Source organism: Lactuca sativa, chromosome 8 (genome assembly GCF_002870075.4).
Source record: "Lactuca sativa cultivar Salinas chromosome 8, Lsat_Salinas_v11, whole genome shotgun sequence".
Taxonomy (NCBI): domain Eukaryota; kingdom Viridiplantae; phylum Streptophyta; class Magnoliopsida; order Asterales; family Asteraceae; genus Lactuca; species Lactuca sativa.
This window is the reverse complement of record NC_056630.2, coordinates 94,700,019-94,723,789: the sequence shown is the minus strand read 5'-3', so window position 1 is coordinate 94,723,789 and position 23,771 is coordinate 94,700,019. Positions and strand designations below refer to the sequence as shown.

Sequence of the window (23,771 nt, the reverse complement as noted above, 5' to 3'; positions counted from 1 at the left end):
GGATTTTCTCTCCTTTCTTACCTTGTGTAACCTTTTTCCTGGTGTGTGTGAGGATGACAAACCAATTTTTTGTTTGGCCATAGGTTGGTCCAAAGAACTTATTAAGAAGAATATATGAGTGATTCATACACAATATCCCTTTTCTTTGTCTAGTACTCTACCAATTGATATTTTCCAAAACTAATTCAAAATAAGTTTCTTGAATTTCTATCTTCAATTTTTGAATACACAAAAATTTTCTGCAAATATTGATTAATGAACCTATAAAATCTTTCCAAATGTATTTTACAATCTACGGATATGTTTGACAAAACTGGTTTAATAGATAAAAGTTGTAACCGTAAGTTTTCAACAAAAGTAGTTGTTAGCTTTTAAATTCATAAATTATCAAAAAACTAAAAACTAAAAGATTTCAAAAGTTATTAACAATAGCTTTCAAATTACAAGTTTTTTTGCTTAACATAAAAACTAAATGCTGTTAAGCAAATTTTTTCTTTAATTTGAGTTTTTTTTTTTCTTAAAGCTTTTAAAAAATCAAAAAACTTTAGATGTACTTTCCTAATTTATTAGTCATAGAGGCGGTTTTACATAGGTATCAGGTGTGGCACCGACAATACCTAATTCCTGCATATGTAATGGAAAATTTTTCGATTTTCGATATTCTTTTATCTGTTTTTTCTTTACCGGCAACACCTATTTCAGTCTCGGCAACAAACATGTATTCCTGCATCCGTCCGTCCGTGATTAGTCAATCAAATCTTACAGATTATGTACTTTTTCCATTTATATTCTTTGATTCATTTTCCTTTTGTGAAACCTTTTTTATTTTAACCTTTGTTTGTTGACGTATGTGCATGTTCCAAATGTTTATCAATTAGTAATCAACTAACCATCAATGCATTTTGCACTCAATAATCAAGACCTTTAAGATGTTTCTTACCATGTCGTTATCAAAAGATAATTTAATTATTTGTTAAGCCATAAAACTATATTAAATTACAATACAACTTTTTAAATCAATGCCAATAGGCAATAACTCCTTTTTCCACTATTTATAAAGAATCCATGTAGCCAATGAATAAGCCATTGGAGAAAAAAGTTTCATGGAATTCCTCAAAGCTCATAGCCTTCTCATTCTTGTGGTTTTAAGCCTCACCCTATCTAGTATCACAACTGTTACAAACTCTATGTCTTCTTCTCATAACCCAAACAAGGGAGCATACTGGCCTTCATGGGTCAAAAACTTTCCACCATCATCAATCGACACCAATCTATTCACTCACGTCTATTATGCTTTTCTTTCTCCAAGTAACACCACATTCAAGTTCGAAATAGATGATCCAACTGCTTTGTTGCTCAAAAACTTCACCACCACCCTTCACACTAAAAACCCTAATCTCAAAACCTTGTTCTCCATTGGAGGTGCCTCAGAAGGCTCACAAATCTTTTCACGCATGGCTTCAAGTCATAAATCAAGAAAAACTTTCATCGCTTCCACCATAGAAGTCGCACGAAAGTTTGACTTTGATGGTGTTGACTTAGACTGGGAGTTCCCAAAAACACCAAAAGACATGAAGAACTTTCGTCACTTGCTGCATGAATGGCGTGTTGCAGTCAAGAAAGAAGCTAAAGCAAATGATACGCCTCAACTTCTTCTTTCTGCAGCTACATACTACTCCCCAGAAGTTAACTTAGATAATATACATCGTAAGTATCCAGTGGAGTCTATAAACGAAAATTTAGACTGGATAAATGCAATGTGTTATGATTATCGTGGTTCATGGGATCTCTCTGCAACCGGGTCTCCAGCCTTGTTATATGATTCGAATAGTAATGTAAGCACGAGTTACGGGTTACAAGCATGGATCGAAGCTAAGATTCAAAGAGAAAAGTTGGTGATGGGGTTGCCACTCTATGGTCGGACATGGCAACTAAAGGATCCGACTTTATATGGTATCGGAGCTCCGGCTGTGGATGTGGGACCCGGGGATGAAGGTCAAATGCCTTATGTCGAGGTGGAAAAGTTCAATGCTCAAAACAGTGCAAAAGTGGTGTTTGACTTGTCAACGGTGTCGACTTATTCTGTTGCAGGGACTTCTTGGATTGGTTATGATGATGTTAGATCAGTGGCATTAAAGGTTGCTTATGCTCGAACACAAAAACTGGGTGGATATTTCTTTTGGGCAGTTAATGGTGATCAAGATTGGAAAATCTCGATAGAAGGTATAAATTCAGTTTTTCTAATGTTGACTTAATTATTCTCCATATCCAAAATTGATTTATTCTTGAATGATGAAATGTTAATTGTGATGTTATTATTTGGAGTTTATGCAGCTTCAAGAACATGGACTCTTTGAAGAACGATGGGAAGGGGTGTCAAATAGAGGAGTGGAATGTGGATCATTGTATTTGTCTGATTATATATTATATGTTAGTATTTTAATTATAATGACCAAAAAAAAACCTGTTATACAAGAAGTACCATTAACAATCTGTATGTGTCTTTTGATAGTTTGAAGTCATTCATTTTCCTATAGTTGAAAAATATAGATATTACTAGCAATTTTGTTAAAAATAACTTACATATCATAATAGGACTTATATCTTGGATTTACATGTTTTGACCCTTTAAAACAAGTTCCCTAAATTTAATACAACAAAACAAAAAGAAAACTGAAATAATGAGTTGTTTTGAAGATCACGATTATATATTTATATTTTTAAAAACCAAAATTTCAAGGTTGATTTTGCTTTAATTTACAAAAAAAAAAAAAAAAAAAAAAAAAAAAAAAAAAAAAAAACCATGTCTTTATATAACGTCATCTTACATCGGGAATAAAGTGTACATGTATTCTATGTTGTCAATATTACAATTATTTATTTTAACCAAAAGGTCTTTGGTCTAGCGGTAATGAATGATTCTTTCAAATGAAAGGTCATGGGTTAAGTATCTTAAAAGACATAGGTGATATTTAGGAGTAGATTTATAGATAGTTTGTAGTTTAAAAAAAAGTTACATTTTTAGAATTGGTTGAAAGGCCTTTGTCAATAACACCAATACAAATCACAAACTCACAATACACTTGAAAGTGTATTTTTATATGAAATATGATATTATTTTTCAACAATGGTATTTAACTGTAAAGTATAAAATTATGGCTACATATATTTAAATCGAGCCAATGTATTCTTTAGAGGGGAGGGAGTCATTCCTTCCCAATCCACTCTTACATCAATTTTTGTCTTTTATTTTTCATCTTTTCCAATCCACAACACATGGAAATCTTATCTTTTTCAACCCACTCAATTAAAAAAAATACAAAACAATTAAGGTACAAGTTTTAAAACACATGGTACAAGAGAAATTGAGAGAGAGAGCGAGAGAGAGAGAGAGAGAGAGAGAGAGAGAGAGAGAAAGTAGAAAGAAAGAGGATGAAGTGGGTTAGTGAAACCAATTAAACAATCCGCTGAAAAGGGAATGATAACGACAGTAACTCTATTGCGAATTAAGATTTTACCTTGATTGTTTTGTATTTTTTTTTTAATTGAATGGGTTGAATGGGTTGAAAAGATACGGTTTCGTGTGTTGTGGGTTGAAAAAGATGAAGAAAAATAAATAGAAAAACTGATGTGGCAGTGGGTTCTGTGGATTGGAAGGAAATCACTCCTTCCTCCCTTATACATGAACCAATGGCGGATGTAGTATATAAGAAATAGGGTGTATGGACCATTTGCAAATGGGCCCCACCTCCTAACTATGTAAAAAAAACTTACTTTTTTAAAATAGAAATGTTCAGATTGACAGATCATATGAGTTTGCAAGTCATAAAATTCAATTCGAACAAAACCCGTGTAAATATTCATGTCGTTTTGATCAAGAAACCAGTGGAATTCCACGACTTCTTGAGTAATGGTGACTGCTGTAAGAAACCACCGTTGCTGGAAGGACCGTTGTTAATTATAGAGTGGACCTCTGTTGATTTTTGTTATAGATCCGCCACTTGGAACTGATGTGGGTTACAATAAAAGATGATAACATTTGATGTAATGAGAAAATAAAAAATAAAAAGATTATAACTTGTAACTAGAAATGTACAAGACTACAAATACTCAATAGTTTTTTAGTAACAGTGAGGCAATTTTTTTTTTAATTGTTAAAGGTGATGGATATTCATTGATGGCGTCGCTACCTTATGTGAAACCACACTAGGTGTTTGTTTTTTCATTTTTTTTTTCCAAATTATTTCTCTTCCTTCCTAAAAGGCTAAACACATAAAATAAAAGAGAAATCTTCTCTGAAAGGGTTACTTCCCTAAGACAATGAACCCTCATATAGTGTTTCCTAAGGTGCCTAGCATCCCGAAACTTTTCTCATCTCCTTCCCGCTCAACACAGTCCACCCTAACACTAGAACTAGATTATACAAACATATCCTGTTATAACTAAAATTAAGTTTACTAATTTGTTAATAGACTAACTATTTCATATATTTTTCTTTCTTGTTAAACTTATATAATTATATTAGAAACTTTGTCGTTACTATGTAATATATGAAATTGTACAATTTTTATTGAAGTAATATGGGCTTGCATATCCAGTTTTAAACAGGCCAAGGTTTTAACTGGGCTTGGGCCTAACCCACCCAAAGCCGATACCTAGCTACATAAATCTGTTTTATTTTCGTCTGAGCTCCAGAGCAAAAAGGGAGAAGAACGGCGCAGCTCTCATTCAACCAACGCCATGGTAATCTATGTTTTCGTGAACTTTGCTATGTTAGATCCATAGTCTATTTATGTTATCTTGTTGAAAGCATCTTAGCGATTGTGCTTGATTCTAATGATGCTGGATATCTGGATGAAATGTTCTTTCTAGGGTTTGATACATAATCTTATTGTCTGGTCTTCTATGGATTTGATCGGTTCTCAAAATGTGGAGGCTTTTCTTCAGTTTATATATGTTTATAATTTGTGGTTGGTTCTAAGGGATTTAAGTTATTAATCATAGGTGTATTTGACCTAGGGTTTTCGAATTGTTTATCGACTAGGATTTATTGATCATATGAGTATGTTGAAACTATGCCTTTATATTACAGATCATTGAAGTATAATTTCGATTTTGTAGATGTTAATTGTATGCCATTTCGTGGTTTATGGTTGTAATTGTTTTATAATGATGAGTTCAATACTTAGAAATATTATGTTTCTGTGTATGCTGCGACATATTTCGCATAATCGTTGTTTCTCTACTTGTAAAAATAATAGCGACTCCTATGGATTACTTACTTTTGTATATTAAAAATATAAAACTTAGTGATTACAAATTTTAACCTTACTTTCTTAATCTTTTTACCTAATAATGAACAACATATGAGTTTCCATTTTCCAAGATTCTTTTTTTACCTAATATTATCAAACTTGTTTTGATGATTTGATGATAATTAGCTCATGAATGTATATTATTTACAGCCGTCACACAAGTCATTCATGATCAAGAAAAAGCTTGCAAAGAAGATGAGGCAAAACAGGCCCATTCCTCATTGGATTCGCATGAGGACAGACAACACCATCAGGTCAAAAAGACCCTTCTGCCCTTTTAGTTTTATGCCAAAAGACATTATTGCCTCTCATAGCACATTATATGTTATGTGATGTGTAACAGAGTATAAAGTTAATGATTATTGTTGTTGACTTAATTTGTTAATATTTTTAGGTATAATGCTAAGCGTAGGCATTGGCGTAGAACCAAGCTTGGATTCTAAGGTGTTTTGGCAGTTTGCTAAATCAAATTATGGAAGATTGTCATCAAAACAAGAGAAGTTGTTTTTGTTTCTAGTTGTGTTTTAGCTTAAATGAGTGATTTTGTTCTTCTTGTTGCTCATTTCTAGTATTGAAATATGGATTATTATGGTTTTATATAAAAAAAAAGACTTGGGAAATTATGTGTCAGTTTTCATTTGTGCTTATGTTTTGCTGTATTTATAAAATCTTGAAAGGAAAATTTTGCATTTGGTCTTCCATGAACATGTAGGGAAATAAAAGGACAATTGTTTCTCTTATTATGTATAAAATGCCAAACAAATAATATTATTCTACTTTTTTACAAAAATTGCGTGTATGGCTTTTATGCTATATGTAATAAAAGACCAAACAAATAATAATATTTTACCCCTGTTGATCTATGCTATGGTGCAACTTTTATCTGTAAATTTTTGTAAGTTTAAAGTATGATACTATAATTTGGTCTGATTTTCCACTGTAAATGTTTTGATATGGATAACTAAAAGTAGGATGCTCTCATGAACATGTTTGTGAAAGTATGTTGTTATTTGTTGAATTTCTTTTGCTAATATTAGATAAATAGTCTTTTATCCATGTTATGTTTGTTTTGATACTAGCTAATATCATGAAACTGTAGGACTATCTTATGTAGAGAAATCGATACTTGAAGCAAGAAAATTTTGAATCGTGTACATTGTCATGGGGATGGGGTTAGCGGAGGATTAAAAAAAAAGTTCAAAGCAACACCATTTTGTTTTTCCGTGAAACATAAAATAAGGTATTTCTCTTTTTAAAAACTATTGTTTTTTAAAAGTGTAATTATTAATTGGGTGGCTGTTTTCAATATATACCGAAAAGGAGCTGATACACAAAATAGCAACATATTTAATTTGTTTTCTTATCCTAGGCTCCATGGAAAACTGAAAAGAAAATTAGTTAGGCTCGGTTGTTTTCAAATGGTTATCACTCCACAAAGGAGACAGTGGCACTTGTAGACATGATATTTTTGTGACCATTTATTGATAAAAAAGAATGAGTACGAAACCAACTTTGTATGAAATTTTTTAGACAAAATTGCAAGAATGGTTCCTGTGGTATGTCAAAATTAGCAACTTTGGTCCAAAATGGGTTTGGCTCGCAAGGATGGTCCAATAATTTTGTTTTGTTGCGAGTTTATCAAATTTCATATGAACTTCTTTATAATGACGGATTTGCCCCTTATTATCTTATTTTCCATTTTTCTTTAATTACAACAATTAAAAATAAAACAAAAAATAAAATCTCTCTCTCTCTCTCTCTCTCTCTCTCTATATATATATATATATATATATATATATATATATATATATATATATACCAAAATCAAACTTCCAAAATCACCACCACCAATGTCTCCTCCTCCCTAACGTCACTACCATCATCTCCTTTTAATCGGAACCATTCCAACTTAATCACTATAAGAGAATTGTTTGAAGATGTATTTTTCATTGAGGCAAATACAACTACATATACAGGGGAAGATCCGATAGAATAGGATCTGTTACAGCAAATAAGGAAAACTAAAATTATCTATATTTACAATTGATTAACAAATATAATATATGTAAAAATATGTATCCGGTGGGTGTTATGTGTTAATAGGCCCCCTCAAGATGGACGATCTGGAAAGGAGTCCAATCTTGGATGTAAGGGTGTGAAACCTGTGGTTTAGTAGAGGTTTTGTTAAGGCATCAGCAAGTTGATCATCACCACTGATGTGGGTAACGCGTATAGATCCATCTTGTACCTTTTCACGAACAGAGTGAAAGTCAAGAGCCAAATGTTTCATCCTTGAATGAAAAACATGATTAGCAGAGTGGTGAGTGGCACTGAGATTATCACAAAAAATGGTTGGTGTGTTGGCAGATTAATAACCAAGTTCAGAGAGGAGTGAAATTATCCACTGGACCTCAGTGGCAGTTGATGCGACAACTCTAAATTCTGCTTCAGTTGAGGACCGTGCTAATGTGGGCTGACGTTTGGAGCTCCGTGCAACTGGATGTGATCCAAGGTATACGATGTAAAGGCATGTTTGTTTGTCACCTGCCCAATCTGCATCAGTAAAGGCATGTAAGTGTAATGGTGAGTTACGTTGAAAAAGGAGCCATGATGGAGAGTCCCATGTAGGTAACATAGTAAGCGTTTCAATGCAGCCCAATGAATGTCAGTAGGTTGGTGCATGAATTGGGATAGTTTCTTGACAGCAAAGGCAACATTGGGGCGTGTAAGTGACAAGTACTGTAGTGCGCCAACTAATGATCTGTAATCTGTTGGTGTGGGTATAGGTTTTCCATGGTTGAGTGTAAGCTGTAAAGAGGATGACATTGGGGTTGTCAGTTTACAGTCACTCATGTTGGCTTTATGAAGAATATCAAGAATATATTTGGATTGAGAAAGAAATAGACCAACAGAATGATGAAGAACTTCAACACCAAGAAAATAAGACAAGGTTCCGAGATCTTTTAAAGAGAAGCGTTTGGCTAGAGAAGTAATGAAAGATGATACATGAGAGGTGTTACGTCCGGTGATAATGATGTCATCGACGTATACAAGGATGTAGATGGATGAGGTGTTAGAATGATGGACAAAAAGAGAAGGATCAGAGATGGTGGGCTTGAATTTGGCGAAAAGGAGAAACGATTTAAGTTCATTGTACCAAGCACGTAATGCTTGGCGAAGACCATATATGGCTTTATTGAGTTTACATACATGTTTGGGAAAAGATGGGTCAATGAACCCAGGGGGTTGCGACATATAGACAGATTCGGTGAGATTTCCTTGCAAGAATGCGTTGTTGATGTCTAGTTGTCGTAGACACCAGTTTTGAGATGTGGCAAGGGAGAGGATAATCCGTAAAGATGCTGGTTTAACGACATGGCTAAAGGTTTCGATGTAATCGAGTCCTGGTCATTGGTTGAAACCTTTGGCTACTAATCTAGCTTTCAGGCGATCAACAGTTCCATCTGGGTTGAATTTAGTGCGATAAACCCATTTGCAACCGACAATATTAGGGGCTGACTCTTGAGGAACAAGGGTCCAGGTGTGGTTGCGTAATAAAGCATCATACTCAGATTGCATGGCCTGACGCCAAGCTGGTTGTTTTAAGGCTTGAGTGATGGTATGAGGTTCAAGAAATGATTGTGTAACTGAGTTGTAAAGGATAAAGTCATTGTTATAATGTTTGGGATTTGTTTTCGATATTTGGGAAGAGGTTGTGGGGTCGGGGGTTGTGGGGTTGGGTGTTGTGGGCCCGGTGGAGTGGGAGGTGGATCAGGTTGTGGTATGGGAGGTGTGGCTGGAGTGGGTGTGGGTGAAACTGGTATGAGATTAATATGAAGCCATGTGTCTGGATTTGGTGTTGGTGGGTTTTTGGTGTTGGTTAGGGATGTGTAGGGAAATTTGGTTTCAATGAAATGTACATGGCGGGAAGTGTAGATTTTGTTTGTGATTGGATCAAGAAGATGGTAGGCACTTTGGGAGGAAGAGTAACTGACAAAGATGCAAGGTTTGGATCGAGGTTGAAGCTTGTGTTTGGAGTATGGGTGTAACCATGGGTAAGCTAGGCAACCAAAGCTTTTGAGTTTATCATAGTTTGGTAGAGTTTTGAAGAGCCGAAAGTAAGGAGAATCGTTGGCGAGAGTTGGTGTGGGAAGTCGGTTAATGAGATAAGTTGTTGTAGAGACAGCAAAGGTCCAAAAGGTTAAGGGCATGCTTGCGTGAGACAGTAGGGATAAAGCAGTCTCAACTATATGACGATGTCTTCGTTCGGCATAACCATTGTGTTTAGGGGTGTGAGGAAGAGAGGTGAGGTGAGATATGCCACATGAAGATAAATGGGAGCCTAGTTTGACATATTCCCCACCATTATCAGAAAATAGTTGCTTGATTTTGAGTTGGAAAAAATTTTCAACAAGGTTTTAAAAACGAATGAAAGTAGTAAGAGAATCAGATTTTTGCTTTAATGGGTATAGCCATATATACTTTGTGAAATGATCAACAAAGATGAGGTAATATTTGAATCCGTCAATAGATTGAACTGGAGAGGACCAAATATCTGTAAAGATTAATTCTAAAGGAGAGGTAGAAGATAAAGAAGTTGTATGAAATGGAAGTTTGTGACTTTTATTAATGCAGCAAGAATTAAAATTATCTTTGGAACAAGTAATTGCAGGAAAAGTAGAAGCTAAATGTTGCAAAACTCGAAGGTGTGGATGTCCAAGCCGATGATGCCACGGATTGAACTTATTTGAGTGGGAAAGAAAAGCAAAATGTGGAGATGGAGAGCATAGCTCATAGATCCCTTTACTTGCTAGTCCGCGGAGTAAGATTCGCTGAGTTTTGAAGTCCTTGATAAGAAAATGAAAAGAGTAAAATTGGATTAGTATAGGATTATCAATGCATAATCAGGATATAGATATGATGTTGCGAGATATGGATGGAACACAGAGAATATTTTTGAGAACAAAGGTGGTAGTAGAGAACTGTAACAGTAAAGAACCAACATGAGTGATGGTAAGAGACGAACCATCCCCAATTACAAGTTCATCGGTGCCACCATAGGGTGCATGAAGAGATAAAGCTTTGAGGTCATTGGTGATGTGGTGAGAAGCACCACTGTCAAATAACCAATCAGAGGTAGAGGTGGTTATGGTGTTCATGGCATGTGCCTGCGGAGAGGTACTGTAAGTGGTGGGTAAACTGACATGGGGGTATTTGTTTTTGAAGACATAACAAGAGGTTAAGGAGTGACCTTTAGTGAAGCAGAATTGACATTTACCAAGAAATTGTCTAGTGGGATTGGTGGTCTGTTGAGGGGTAGGGAGAAAAGGAGGGTTATTATTGGAATTTCTGTATTTCCCAGGTTTTGAAGGTGGTCGTTTGTTTGTTACAAAGGCTGTTGTTGGTTGATGAAGGGTAGTGATGACAGGGGAAGTTTGAGCTAGAGAAAGCTCATGATTGATAAGCTTTTCATGAAGTTCAAGGAAGGAGATGGGTGTGTCCTTGGCATGAATGGGGTCAATCACTGTTTTGTAGGATGTAGAGTCTAATCCAGTCAAGATAGCATTTGTAATGTCTTCTATATCCATCTGTTTGCCTAGAATACCTAGTTCATCCACTACAGTTTTAATGGATTGCATGTATTCAGTGATGGACTAACCAGGTGATTTTGTGATTTGTTTGAGGTGGTGTTGGAGTTGTTTGATGTGGCCAAGAGAGGGTTTGGCATAAGTGTTGCAGAGGATTTTCCAGGCCTCTAAGGAGGAAGAGGCATTAGTAATTAGCGGGACAATAGATGGAGAGAGAGTACCAACTATCGCACCGAACAACAGACGATCTTGGCGGAACCAGGCTGGGTAATCTTTGTGAGGATTAGAAGTGCCATCGGCATTGACAGTAGGTTGAGGCGCAGGGTGAGTGCCATCAATAAATTTGTAGAGATCAAGGTAGTATAGAAGGGCTTTGATCTGAGTCTTCCAGCACATGTAATTGGTGGATAATAGTTTGAGAGATGATGTGAATTGAACTAGGGTTAGAGACGGAGTGGTGAGGGGGAGAGTATGAATAACAGAGGAGTGAGAGTTGCCTTCGGTAGACATGGCTGGAGAAGAGCGATTGGGAGATTTAGGAGAAAATAGGGTTCCTCTCTGATACCATATAAGAGAATTGTTTGAATATGTATTTTTCATTGAGGCAAATACAGCTACATATACAGGGGGAGATCCGATAGAATAGGATCTGTTACAGCAAATAAGGAAAACTAAAATTATCGATATTTACAATTGATTAACAAATATAATATATGTAAAAATATGTATCCGGTGGGTGTTATGTGTTAATAATCACCACCGCCCCTGATTTCTCTTCCTCCCACGAACCAAGAAGGTTCCAAATACTAATCATGAAAACAAAGATATGAAGGTTTTTGTAATATAAAGATTATTGATTACAGTCATCTGAGAACCAGATGCGAGAAATAAAGAGAAGAAAATGAGAAGAACACTAAAAGACTGGAATCGGTAAACAAGAACGAAGAACACCCATTGTGGATTTGGATTTGGGATGTTGGATGGTGGTGGGTCATGACAGGGGGAGGCGGAGGAGCTGCCACAGTCAACTGTGGTGGCTCTCTTCGCCGGAGAAGTGAGAAACGAGGGAGATAGACGAGTTAGAGATGAAAGGGAGGCGAGGAAGGGATTCTGACGACATCGGTTGTGGTGGGTGGTTGGGTTGTTGCAAAACGAGGGGAGGTGTTGCCCTTTTCCAGCGATGGAGAAGAGGGTGGATTAACGACATTGATAGGCGGTGATAGCCGAAAATTATGAGGGCAGTGGGGTGTTCTTGATCGTAAGTGAAGGAGGAGAGAGTTTTTTTTCTGATGAGAACTAACGAGATGAAGAGATGATATTAGAGAGAGAGAGAGAGAGAGAGATTTTCTATTTTTCTTTTTCTTTTTTTGATTTCTGTAATAAAAAAATTAAAAAAGGGAAAACACCAAGGGCAAATCCGTCATTACAAAAAGTTTTAAAATTTTTGGACTAAATTCGCAACAAAACTAAACTATTGGACCATCCTTGCGAGCCAAACCCATTTTAGACTAAAATTGCTAGTTTTGACATACCACATGGATCATTCATGCAGTTTTGTCAAATTTTTTATGTTGTTGTTCTTAAATACATAATTTTATCTTTTTTGTTAAGTGATAACAAAACAAGCACTAAATGATTTATGTATGTAAATTTCTCATTTTATTATTCTTAACTATATAAAATTATGTATTTTTTAGTAGCAAGATTTTAATTTGATTGATTTAGAAGAAATGTTGGCTTAGAACATAAACATTTTTAAAGCTATTTTTTAATGAATAATGATATTTTGATGTTTCTAATAAACAAATAATTAAATTAGAAGTTTATTTTTTAAAATTTAAAAAATTAGTCGTTTTAAAATATTCTTTATCATGACTAAAAGTTATGCGACTGGTCCCTATGGTTTGTAAAATTACATGAAAGATCCTCCTGCCGTTAAATTTAACTTTTCATCTGTTAGATTTTAATGTAAAAGACTATTTTGCCCTTGTACCAATATTGCAATACACTACAAATCTCAAGGACCATTCGTGTAATTTTATAAATTTGAATTTTATGTATATATAAATTATAAATATATATTTCGTATATATATAAATTATAAATAAAAATTATATATATATTCTTGATAATTTTTTTTTAATATTTTTGACATTTTATTTTCTATTTTTATTTTATAATTTTAGTTATTTATGTTTTTTTTATGTTTTTATTTATTTTGATTTAAGTAAATCAATTTAAGTTCGATAAACCATATCGAAACCTTTTTTTCTTAATTATGAAATGAAACGTTAATGTTTTTTTTTTTAATTTTTTGTTGTTACGGTTTAGTTTATTTATTTATTTTACTTTGATGTTCTATAGTTAATATAGTTAGCAACTTTATGTTTGCATTTATCATTATCATTATTTCACATTTTGTTGTTTTTTTAAATATATATATTTAATTATTTATTATTCTTCTATTGTTTTTATTTATTTTGATTCAAGTAATGAAAAATAGAAAAACAAATAAACAAAAACTCAAACCCCAAAGTTGTAAAATACTCTAATATATTAATACATTTTACATTTTTCATATTTTTTGTTTTTTTTCGCATTTTTTTATTAATTTTGGTTATTAATGGTTTTCGTAACTTTTTTTTTTATTTTGATTTGTGTAAATAAAAGAGTTATGTTTATTTTCTTTATTTATATTTGTAAATATAACTATTTTATTTACGCGAATCAAAATAAAAAAGTTACAAAAACCATAAATAACCAAAATTATAAAAAAAATCAAAAAAAAAAAAAACTCAAACACCAAAATTGTAATATACTCTAATATATTAATATATTTTAGACTTTTTGGAAAAGGTCAACAAAAAGTTATCAAGTTGATGAAAAATAAAATGAAACAACGAAAAAAATAAAAAATAGGAAATAATTAAAAAATAATATGAAAAAATGTTAAAAAAAAATAATACTAAAAAATTTAAAAAATATGAAAAAAAACAAAAAAAAAATATGAAGTTGTAAAATGTATTAATATATTAGAGTATATTACAATTTGATATTTGAGTTTTTTGTTTTTTGTTTTTCTATTTTTCATTACTTGAATCAAAATAAATAAAAACAATAGAAGCATAATAAATAATTAAAATTATAACAAAAATAGAAAACAAAAGGTTAAATAATGATAATGATAAATGCAAACATAAAGTTGCTAACTATATTAACTATAGAGCATCTACAAAAACATGAACAATAACGACATAAAATTAAAAAAATAATAATAATGAAAAAAATAAAAAACATTAACGTTTCAATTCACAAATAAGAAAAATTAAAGAAAAAATAATTTCGACATGGTTTATCAAATTTAAGTTTTTATTTACTTGATTCAAAATAAGTAAAATATAACAAAAAGCCATAAATAACTAAAACTATAAAATAAAAATAGAAAACAAAATGTCAAAAAGATAAAAAAAAATTATCAAATTATTGAAATTATATATATATATATATATATATATATATATATATATATATATATATATATATATATATATATATATATATATATATATATATATAATTTATATAAATACAAAATGCGAAATTTATATATATATATATATATATATATATATATATATATATATATATATAATTTCAAATTTATAAAATAACACGAATGGTCCTTGAGGTTTGTAGTGTATTGCAATATTGGTACAAGGGCAAAATAGTCTTTTCCATTAAAATTTAACTGCTGAAAAGTTAGATTTAACGGCAGGAGGACTTTTCATGTAATTTACAAACCATAGGGACCGGTCGCATGACTTTTTGCTAGGAAGTTCTCAAAGTGTGATATTTTGTAAACCACGGGGACTAATTGTGAAATTTTGTCTTATTATATTTTGACAAAACTGCAAAAATGGTCACTGTGGTATGCATTTTTTTTGAGGTTTTAATCCAAACTACGATTTTTTTAGATTGGTGGTCCTTTTGGCCATGTTTGTACGTAGATTTGGTCCCTCGTAAAATTGAAATGACTATAATACCCTTATGATATATTTTTTAATTTTTTTTCTATTTAATTTAAATGAAAAAAGAAAATAATTAATTAATTTGGGCCTCTCTCTCTCTCTCTCAAATTAATGCTTGTCTTCACCTCTACATCTTCAATACAAGGTACAACTTTGTGGAAATCCAATCAACAAATCTTCTATACTTCTAAACCGGAAAATCAAGAACCGGGTGTGGCTCTCAATTGATAAAAACATTGGTTCTTCTTCTTGTTTCCGTCAAAGTCTACACAGAGAGAAAACAAAAACAGGCCTGTTCCTCACCTCATTTTTTTGGGTCTTCTTCTTCTTCTTTCCGTCAAAGTCTATCACAATCGTAATTAATATCATCGGACCCACAATCTCTTCAAATCAACCACCAATCTATATGTAAAAGGGTCTCTTTTGAAGAAGTCGACTGTTGGAAGTTCTAGCAAGCAAGAAGAAACGAGTTGATGTACACCTAAGATTTCAGCTCGGGAGAAGCTGTTAACTGAGCCAATCTGGAGACGATTTCTCTCCCTCTGCATCACCACCGAAAACATACACCACCGTCGGCGCCACAATCAATACCCATTGCAACTCGAATCCTAAGGAAATCAGACCCTATCATCATCTCATACCTACAACTTGAGACCTACTTATCAATTTTACAAATAAAGAAGAAAGAGACATCAAATCTCCATCTCTGTCCCATCTTCTCATTCAATATCAAATAAGAAAAAGAGGATCATTGAGATATGCTTATGAATTACCACATCTTCAAACAACAGAAGATAAAAAGGTTTACAATCGAAATAAGTACAAAAAGAAACATGTTGATCAGAAGCATTCAATGAAAGGAAGGCAAAGGTCGTCGGTGGAAAGGCGACAAATGTAACATCCCAAAAATACAACCCAAAAATTTTTGTTTGAAAACATTACTAAACCATAATATCAAATATCACAATAGAAAAACTATGAATCATGTGTCTCAGAATGTCATAATAAATTTATCAAATCAAACTAGTGTCCAGATCATATCAAAATATCAGAGTCGAACTCCCGGGCTAAACTGTGGTGTGTGTCATGCCATCATCCCGAGTCCTACTCTTTGCTAGCTGAAGTACCTGAAACCAAAACTGAAACTGTAAGCACGAAGCTTAGTGAGCTCCCCAAACTACCACATACCATACAATAACATATAAACACATATTGGGCCTTGCCCACTGCATCGGACCGAAGTCCGGAAACTGCATCGAACCAAAGTCGGGAACTAACCAGGGTCTTGCCCTCTGCATCAGACCGAAGTCTGGAAACTGCATCGGACCGAAGTCCGGAACTAACCAGGGCTTTGCCCTCTGCATCGGACCGAAGTCTGGAACTAACCAAGGCTTTGCCCTCTTCATCAGACCGAAGTCCAGAACTAACCAGGGCCTTGCCCTCTGTATCGGACCGAAGTCCGGAAACTGCATCGGACCGTAGTCCGAAACTGACTGAAGTTGGCATAACATAATAATAACTACTGGCATAAACACATATACTGCATACTGCATCGGACCGAAGTCTGGAACACATAACACAAATACATGCTTGAATCAGAAAGACATCAAGCACCCTGAACTAGTACATCGGACCGAAGTCCGGGACTACTGCTAACTAAACGGGCCGACATTGTGGCCATAGACCCGTTCCTACTGGAAGGAAACTCACCTTACATTGCTGAAGTCCCGAAGACATAACCCCACATTGTTGAAGTCCCGCAGACTCAACCTCAGTTGCTGGATGACAGATTCCCGAACTGTCAACACCAAAATAACACCCAATTAATAATTGGGTTCCAACTCATAACCATAAGTCCATACTTGGGTAAAAGACTACTTTACCCCTGTCTTAGCTTGACTCCAGCCCAAGGCCCAAACCAAAGGCCCAAAAGTCTAATAATGGACCAAGGCCCAACTACGACCCAATTTTCCAAATTGGGCCCAAACCTCTACATGGACTTCCCTTAAGGCCCAATTATTCAGTCCAGTCCAACATGTCTCATTCTAAGGGCCCAGTATCATACAACCATCTAGGCCGAAACTATGGCCCAATTTTTCAAATTGGGCCCAATCCTTCATATGGGCCTTACCCTAAAGCCCAACTAATTACTCTAGTCCATTTGATTATTCTTGAATGGCCCAACACAAAGCCCAAGTGAATATTAGGGTTTTCTCACTTAGCCCATTAAGGACTTAATCCATTAAGTCCTTTACTCTACTAGATAACTGACATGGAGAAATTAGGCTTAATACATAATCCAATCTCAATGCCCCAAAAGTAGGTCCAATAAGTCCAAGGCCCAAATACTTTCAATTAAGGTTTTTCACTCAAATATGGCCCAAATAAGTCTTTAAGCCCATTTAGGTCTTGCTAGGTCCATTAGGGCTTGCTTGTGGGGCACCAACCACTACCGCCTCGGGTAATGGTGGCTAATGGCAGTTCACGGCAGCGGTCACCACCTTACGGTGGTGGTTACTATTATTATTTTCATTATTCCATGCAATTACAATTACAAGGCTTTTATCCAAAGAACACACACACACACACACACACACACACTAACTAATACATACACACACAACCACACCATGGTGGCCGACGGTGGCTCGTGGTGGCAGTGGCTTTTCCCGAGGATTCCGACTAAACTAAGCACACTCAACACACACTTCCACAGAAAACACACCCACACATAAGTCTTGCCCGGAACAGGAGCACCCCCACCCTCTTGGTGGTGCTTGGTGGCAGCAGGACGCACATAACGGAGGCAACAACGGCAGAAGGAAGCGGAGAAGGGAAGATGGCCCTCCACCGGAGTACGACGCAACAGCAGTGGCGCTAAAGGCGGCGACCGATCTTGACAAGGCGGCTGGAGAAAGAGAGGAGGAAGAGCGGCGGTTCTAGTGGTCGCTATCATCGGCGGTCAGCGGCCCTTGGGGCCCTAGGCATCTGGCATTCTCGTTGAGGCGATACCCGGTGGTTACAACGGTTAATGGCAATGAAACAGTGGAGCACAAGATAGAAGAGAAAAAGAGGATAGCGGGTTGCGCTGCAACATAAGGGAGGCAGCAGAGGTGACGTCACGACTTCGAGCTCCCGATCTTCCCTTGCTTGCACGCTGGAACCACGTTTGCTGCCTTCGTCGACAGCAGGAGCAACAACAATGAACGGTTTTGTCGGCACCCTGGTTTGCCGGTGGCTTGTTTGATCGGAGAGGAACGAGAGGATAGGGTGGCGGCTGACTTCACTCATGGCGGCTAGAAAAACTCTTAGGTTTAGGTTACCGGGTGCGACGGGAGGAATACACGGGTTATATACCCAACTCTAAAACATAATTTCATAACAACATAATTAGTCCCTCCTTCCCCCCATTCCTTACAGAGTAAATCCAATATTTACAATTTAAACCCTGAATATTAAAATCCATTACAACTTAAGTACGAAATTTACCAAACAACCCCCTATCTTCCATAATCTATTCAGATGAAGTCCCATACAATACCATTTAGTCTCTGCCTTCATAAATACTTACCAAACTAATTTGAATCTTATACTTTTAACCCTCAACTTCTAAAATTCTTTACAGATTAGTCCGGGACTTATATTTCTTAATTTATTTAAGTAAATGGGGCGTTACAACTCTCCCCCACTTAAATTGGATTTCGTCCTCAAAATCATTCCTTACCATTCCCTTACATGCCCAAACACTCTAGTAACATGGTCACCATCCTGGACACACCCTAGCCTTCTCAGGGTAGCCATGACCAATCTTTGCAAAGCTTTAAATTCCACTGGTGAACAGATTCCTCGCAACAGTCTACATCCATTTTGTCTGAAATATGTTGTCTTGAGTTGGTCTAATTCCCTGACATACCACTCATACTAAACCATTATCGATGAAACCAACCTGCTTATCTCTCAACTCCTGATTCCCACTACAAAACATGTTCACAAACCTAATTATCCCTGTAGATCACCTATACTTGGCCAAAAATCAGATAATCCCGCTGTAAGTGACTTAGCGTATCCCACGCAATCTGTGACTCTAACCATACATGAAATCCCAAAATACCATTACCGTTTGAGATACTGAACTGTCCGAAGCATTGAAATTTCTGAAACACTGAACTGCCTGAAACACTGACTGCTTGAACACCGAACTGCCTGAACACTGAATTACCTGAAACACGGAATTGTCTGAAATACTGAACTGATTGAAACACATGTTGCTACATGGCTGCTTTCCAACATCTATCGAGACCTTCCTGGTCTCAATTCATTCGTCGGTCATCTGAAATACCGGTTTCCAGCCCGACTGCGGAGCCGAAGGACTCCCTACTTAGTCGCCTCACACAACTTCTGAACGAAATCCTTCTCTGAAACTAACAGCTACTAGTTATCTTGTTACTGTGGCCCTAGCGGCCTTCTGATCTAACTGATCGATTCCACACATCGAATCCTGAGGTTACCAACCCACAGCTAAATGCGATTGCTACATGACCAATTGTAGCTTTATATAACAAGCAACCTTTAGCAATTCATTGCTTCCTCGGTCTCAAAAGTGCAGTGGCGTTCCTACAGTCTTATCACTGGCTCAACTAGATCTAATCCATCCAGATAATTCCGAAATCCAATCCGTGGATTTCCGTATCCTTACTGCTACACCCAAACTAGTGGGTAATATTGTTCCTTTCGCGTCCTAACAACGCGCTCATGTTGTCTACCAGCCAAGCGTATTCTGCGGCTACGCCCGTAGTCCCACAACATTCTAGCACTACCTGACTGCTAGTGAATGCTACGGCTACACCCGCAGACTTACAACACTCTAACACTATCCGACTGCTAGTGAATGCTACGACTACACCTGCAGACTTACAACACTTTCTCACACTATCTGGCTGCTAGTGAATGTTACGGCTACACCCACAGACTTACAACACTCTAACACTGTCTAGCTGCTAGTGAATGCTACAGCTACACCCACAAACTTACAACACTCTAACACTGTCTAGCTGCTAGTGAATGCTACGGCTACACCCGTAGACTTACAACACTCTAACACTACCTGGCTGCTAGTGAATGCTACGGCTACACCCGCAGACTTACAACACTCTAACACCACGTATTCCATGTAAAGTCTCCTCAAACGATACAATCAAGACGAGGAGGACCCATATATAAGTGAATCGCATCGTGCCCCGGTCGCAAATGTTGTATCGTATGAAAAGGAAGTGAACGAGATCCTAGCCGATAGAGTGGTTCGCGAACGAGGATCGCCTAACTGGATAGAGTTTTATGTTCGATGGAAAGGGCTACCAAAAAGCGAGACTAGTTGGGAATGTGAGCAAGATCTATGGCAGTTTCGAGACAAAATAGAGGCGTACGGGTCTAAGACTTGATGAGGACATCAACAATTTAAGTGGGGGTGGGGGGGGGGGGGGATGCCACGATCGAGATCTAGAATTCCCCGGTGTACTCAAGAAGACACTAGATCATATAAGAGTAACCTGTAAGACTTGTATTGTCCTAGAGTTTTCTAATATATCATAGTATATATTAAAATATTTTAGAACCTTGTAAATATAAGAGTATAGTAGAACGATCTAGAATAAACAAGAAAGATCGGGATCTAAACAGTTCCATTTTAGGAGGTGTAAGAACTCTATAAATAGGGGTGAAGTCATTTGTAGCAAACCATCAAGAAGTTGTTTTAATCTCTTGAGTTCTCTTAATACAAATACTCTTTATATTCATTCTCGAAGTCTTAGTCTCTTGCTTTCCAAGTTCGTTAGCAAATCTAAAATCGTTGAAGTAGCCTGACTTAGTCGAAGAAAAAACTAAGTGACATACGAAATAGACTAGTCACAAGAGTCATCTCATGACAAGTGGCACTTGTAGACATTAGATTTTTATAACCATTGATTGATAAAAAAGAATGAGTACGAAACCAACTTTGTATGAAATTTTTATATTGTTATTCTTAAATATATAATTGTCTTTTTTATAAGTGATAACAAAACAAGCACTAAATGATTTATGTATGTAAATTTCTCATTTTATTATTCATAACTATATGAAATTATGTATTTTTGAGTAATGAGATTTTAATTTTATTGATTTAGAAGAAATGTTGGCTTATAAATTAAATGATTTTAAAGTTATTTTTTGAATGAATAATGATTTTTTGATGTTTCTAATAAACAAATAATTAAATTAGAAGTTTATTAATATATAAAAAGATAGTCGTTTTGATATTTTTTTTTTATCATTGACTAAAATCTAAATAGTTGTAATTTAAAAATAAATACGTATTATTATGTTTTTAATTGTTGGTCCCCAAACTTTTTGGTTATACTCTTGTACCCATTCTGTTCTCTCGTATCAACAACCATCGCCGTCCGTGAAATAGCACACCGTCGTCCACCAGTCTACCGCTGCTGGAGTCCGGACGTAAACCAGTACACCACTCGACCACCGTCGCCTGAAATAGAACCGCACAGTCATTCAAAGTGAGTTATTTGACCCGTTCGTCACGACCTAAGTGTTTTTTCCCGCTACTTTTCTTCTCTCTCTGTAGCAATGTCGCCCGAGAGACTCACAGAATATGAGCGCAAACGCCTTGAAAACATCAAGCGCAACGAAGAACAGCTCGCCTCTCTCAACATCCGTTCCAAGCTTGCTGATCTATGTACATCAACCAAGCGCCACAGGTAACTCTACACTTGATACAATTATGTAAACTGAAACACATTGATTCGGAGACTTTGGTTATGGATTTGTTCAGTTGGTGAATTTATATTTGTTGTTTTTGATCAGGGAACAGACTAATAGACCACAGAAGAAAGCAAAATCCGAAATCCCAATTGTAACCCGTAGATCTCTAAGAAACCAAGGAGAAAAGCCAGAATCTACAGGTTTAATAGATAATTTCTACGAAGTACCTGAGAAACCAAAATCGCCCAAATCAAAAGTTGCACCTGAGAAATCCGCTCTAAAATTGAAGCCACTTAGTATGAGAGAAGTGAGTGTTTCTTCTAAACCGGATGAACCACTTGTCAAGAAGATTTTGAGCGTATCTGAGGAGTCGCGATCAAAAGGAGTAAACAAGGATGCTGGAATTAGGGTTAGATCTTCGATTGATTTGGAGTCCATGAAGTTGATTCCAGAAAATATTGCTAGTGTTGTAACTAACAAGATACTATCAGTTAAATTCTTTCCATCTGCAGATATGAAGACGGTTGTTGTAGGGAACACATTTGGAGATTTAGGGTTTTGGAATATTGATTCAGAAACTGAAGATGGTGATGGGATTTACACGTATCATCCTCATCCAGCACCAATTTCTTCGATTTGTATTCATCCATTTTCTATCAACAAGGTACTTACTTACTAGTTACTTCTCATCTAATTCTCACAGATTTTCTTCTTTTTTCATACGTAATCTAAAAATTTATTCTCTTTTCAACACCGAGTCATGTTTATGTTACTTGATGCAGATCATTACGTGCTCTTATCATGGTTTTATTCGCACATTAGATGTGGAGAAAGAGATTTTTGATTTGACATATTCTACCAAACAGGAGATTTTTTCCATGTCTCAAACATCTGATGATGTGAACTCCTTGTATGTTGGGGAAGGCAAAGGAATTTTTCATGTCTTGGATGAAAGATCCAAGAGCTCATCAATGACTTGTAACTTGCATACTTCTAGGATTAACACCATTGATTTCAATCCAACAAACGCCAATTTAATGGCTACAAGTTCTTCAGATAGAACTGTCTGCATTTGGGATTTGAGAAAACTTGGTAAAAATAGTAATCCAAATTCTATTATAAAGATTACACGGGATAAGCCTGTGCATTCAGCTTACTTCTCTCCTTCAGGAAACCTTCTTGCTACAACAAGGTACAATTTACTAAATCACCCTTATCCATTAAGATTCTGACTTTTATCATCTTATATTCTTATTAACTTATAACCGAAAAAGTAATGTTTTTAATTTTTATGTATGTAGCACTGATGATAAGATTGGAGTGGCAAGTGGAGCAAATTTTGACGATGAGTTCTCTGTGTATCATGACAATCAGACGGGTAAATGGGTTTCAATTTTCAAGTAAGTTGTTTTTTTTTGGCTGAATAAACTATGTGAATGTGAGTAAATGACATTTTTGCCCTTTTTTGTTATCTAATTGAGCAGGGGTGTGTGGGGGTGGGATGATTCGTATATATTTGTGGGAAATATGAAGATAGGGATTGATGTTATTTCAACAAAAGAGAAGAGGATTATTACTACTTTGAAGAGCCCTCGTATGAGTGTAGTACCAAGTCGTTTTGATGCTCATCCTTTGAAGCCTGGGATGCTTGCTGGATCGACAGATCGAGGCCAGGTTTATGTGTGGAGCTTATAGTATGTTGATATTAGTTTAGATTTAGTTTGAGTTCAAGATTCTGTGAATCTTATTTTTGATCTTTGACAATGTAATTTTTTTGGTGATAACTAGTAAACACCAAAGTATGTGATGACAAAAAAAGCAAGTAGATATAAAATAGAAGAGAAAGGCAATAGTTAATTGGTTGATCTTTATGGTTTTATACTTTTATCCATTTTTATTTTAAGTCTAATAATGCATCTTGAAACTAAGATGGAATGGAAGGTAAATAAAATGAAAGCAACCTCATTCTCTTGAAGACTTGAACCTATTGCTTGTAGTAACTATTGAAGTCCTAAACTAAAAATGGAATGCATGAGACTATACACGTGTCAACATACAACTTAAAAGAGTAAATTACACGAATGGTC

At 35.6% G+C, this 23,771-nt stretch overlaps 3 protein-coding genes across 4 annotated transcripts; all 3 read left to right on the top strand.

Moving 5' to 3' along the window:
* Positions 1-1,055: 1,055 nt before the first annotated feature.
* On the top strand, positions 1,056-2,534 carry LOC111908314 (nod factor hydrolase protein 1). The gene is made up of 2 exons (XM_023904149.3): positions 1,056-2,223; positions 2,335-2,534. The coding sequence occupies exons 1-2, from the start codon at positions 1,104-1,106 to the stop codon at positions 2,355-2,357; spliced, it is 1,143 nt and encodes a 380-aa protein (XP_023759917.1). The 5' UTR covers positions 1,056-1,103; the 3' UTR covers positions 2,358-2,534.
* Positions 2,535-4,595: 2,061 nt separating this feature from the next.
* Positions 4,596-5,935, top strand: LOC111908345 (60S ribosomal protein L39-1). Its single transcript, XM_023904167.3, has 3 exons — positions 4,596-4,743; positions 5,466-5,569; positions 5,710-5,935. The coding sequence occupies exons 1-3, from the start codon at positions 4,741-4,743 to the stop codon at positions 5,756-5,758; spliced, it is 156 nt and encodes a 51-aa protein (XP_023759935.1). The 5' UTR covers positions 4,596-4,740; the 3' UTR covers positions 5,759-5,935.
* Positions 5,936-6,087: 152 nt separating this feature from the next.
* Positions 6,088-23,549, top strand: LOC111908346 (uncharacterized). Of its 2 annotated transcripts, XM_023904169.3 has the most exons (6): positions 6,088-6,555; positions 15,077-21,680; positions 21,787-22,348; positions 22,467-22,876; positions 22,986-23,062; positions 23,169-23,356. In XM_023904169.3, the coding sequence occupies exons 2-6, from the start codon at positions 21,550-21,552 to the stop codon at positions 23,213-23,215; spliced, it is 1,227 nt and encodes a 408-aa protein (XP_023759937.1). In that variant the 5' UTR covers positions 6,088-6,555; positions 15,077-21,549; the 3' UTR covers positions 23,216-23,356. The 2 variants fall into 2 exon arrangements, with proteins under 2 accessions (XP_023759937.1, XP_023759936.1); XM_023904168.3 differs by lacking the exon at positions 6,088-6,555 and having other exon boundaries at positions 21,114-21,680; positions 22,986-23,084; positions 23,169-23,549.
* Positions 23,550-23,771: the final 222 nt, after the last annotated feature.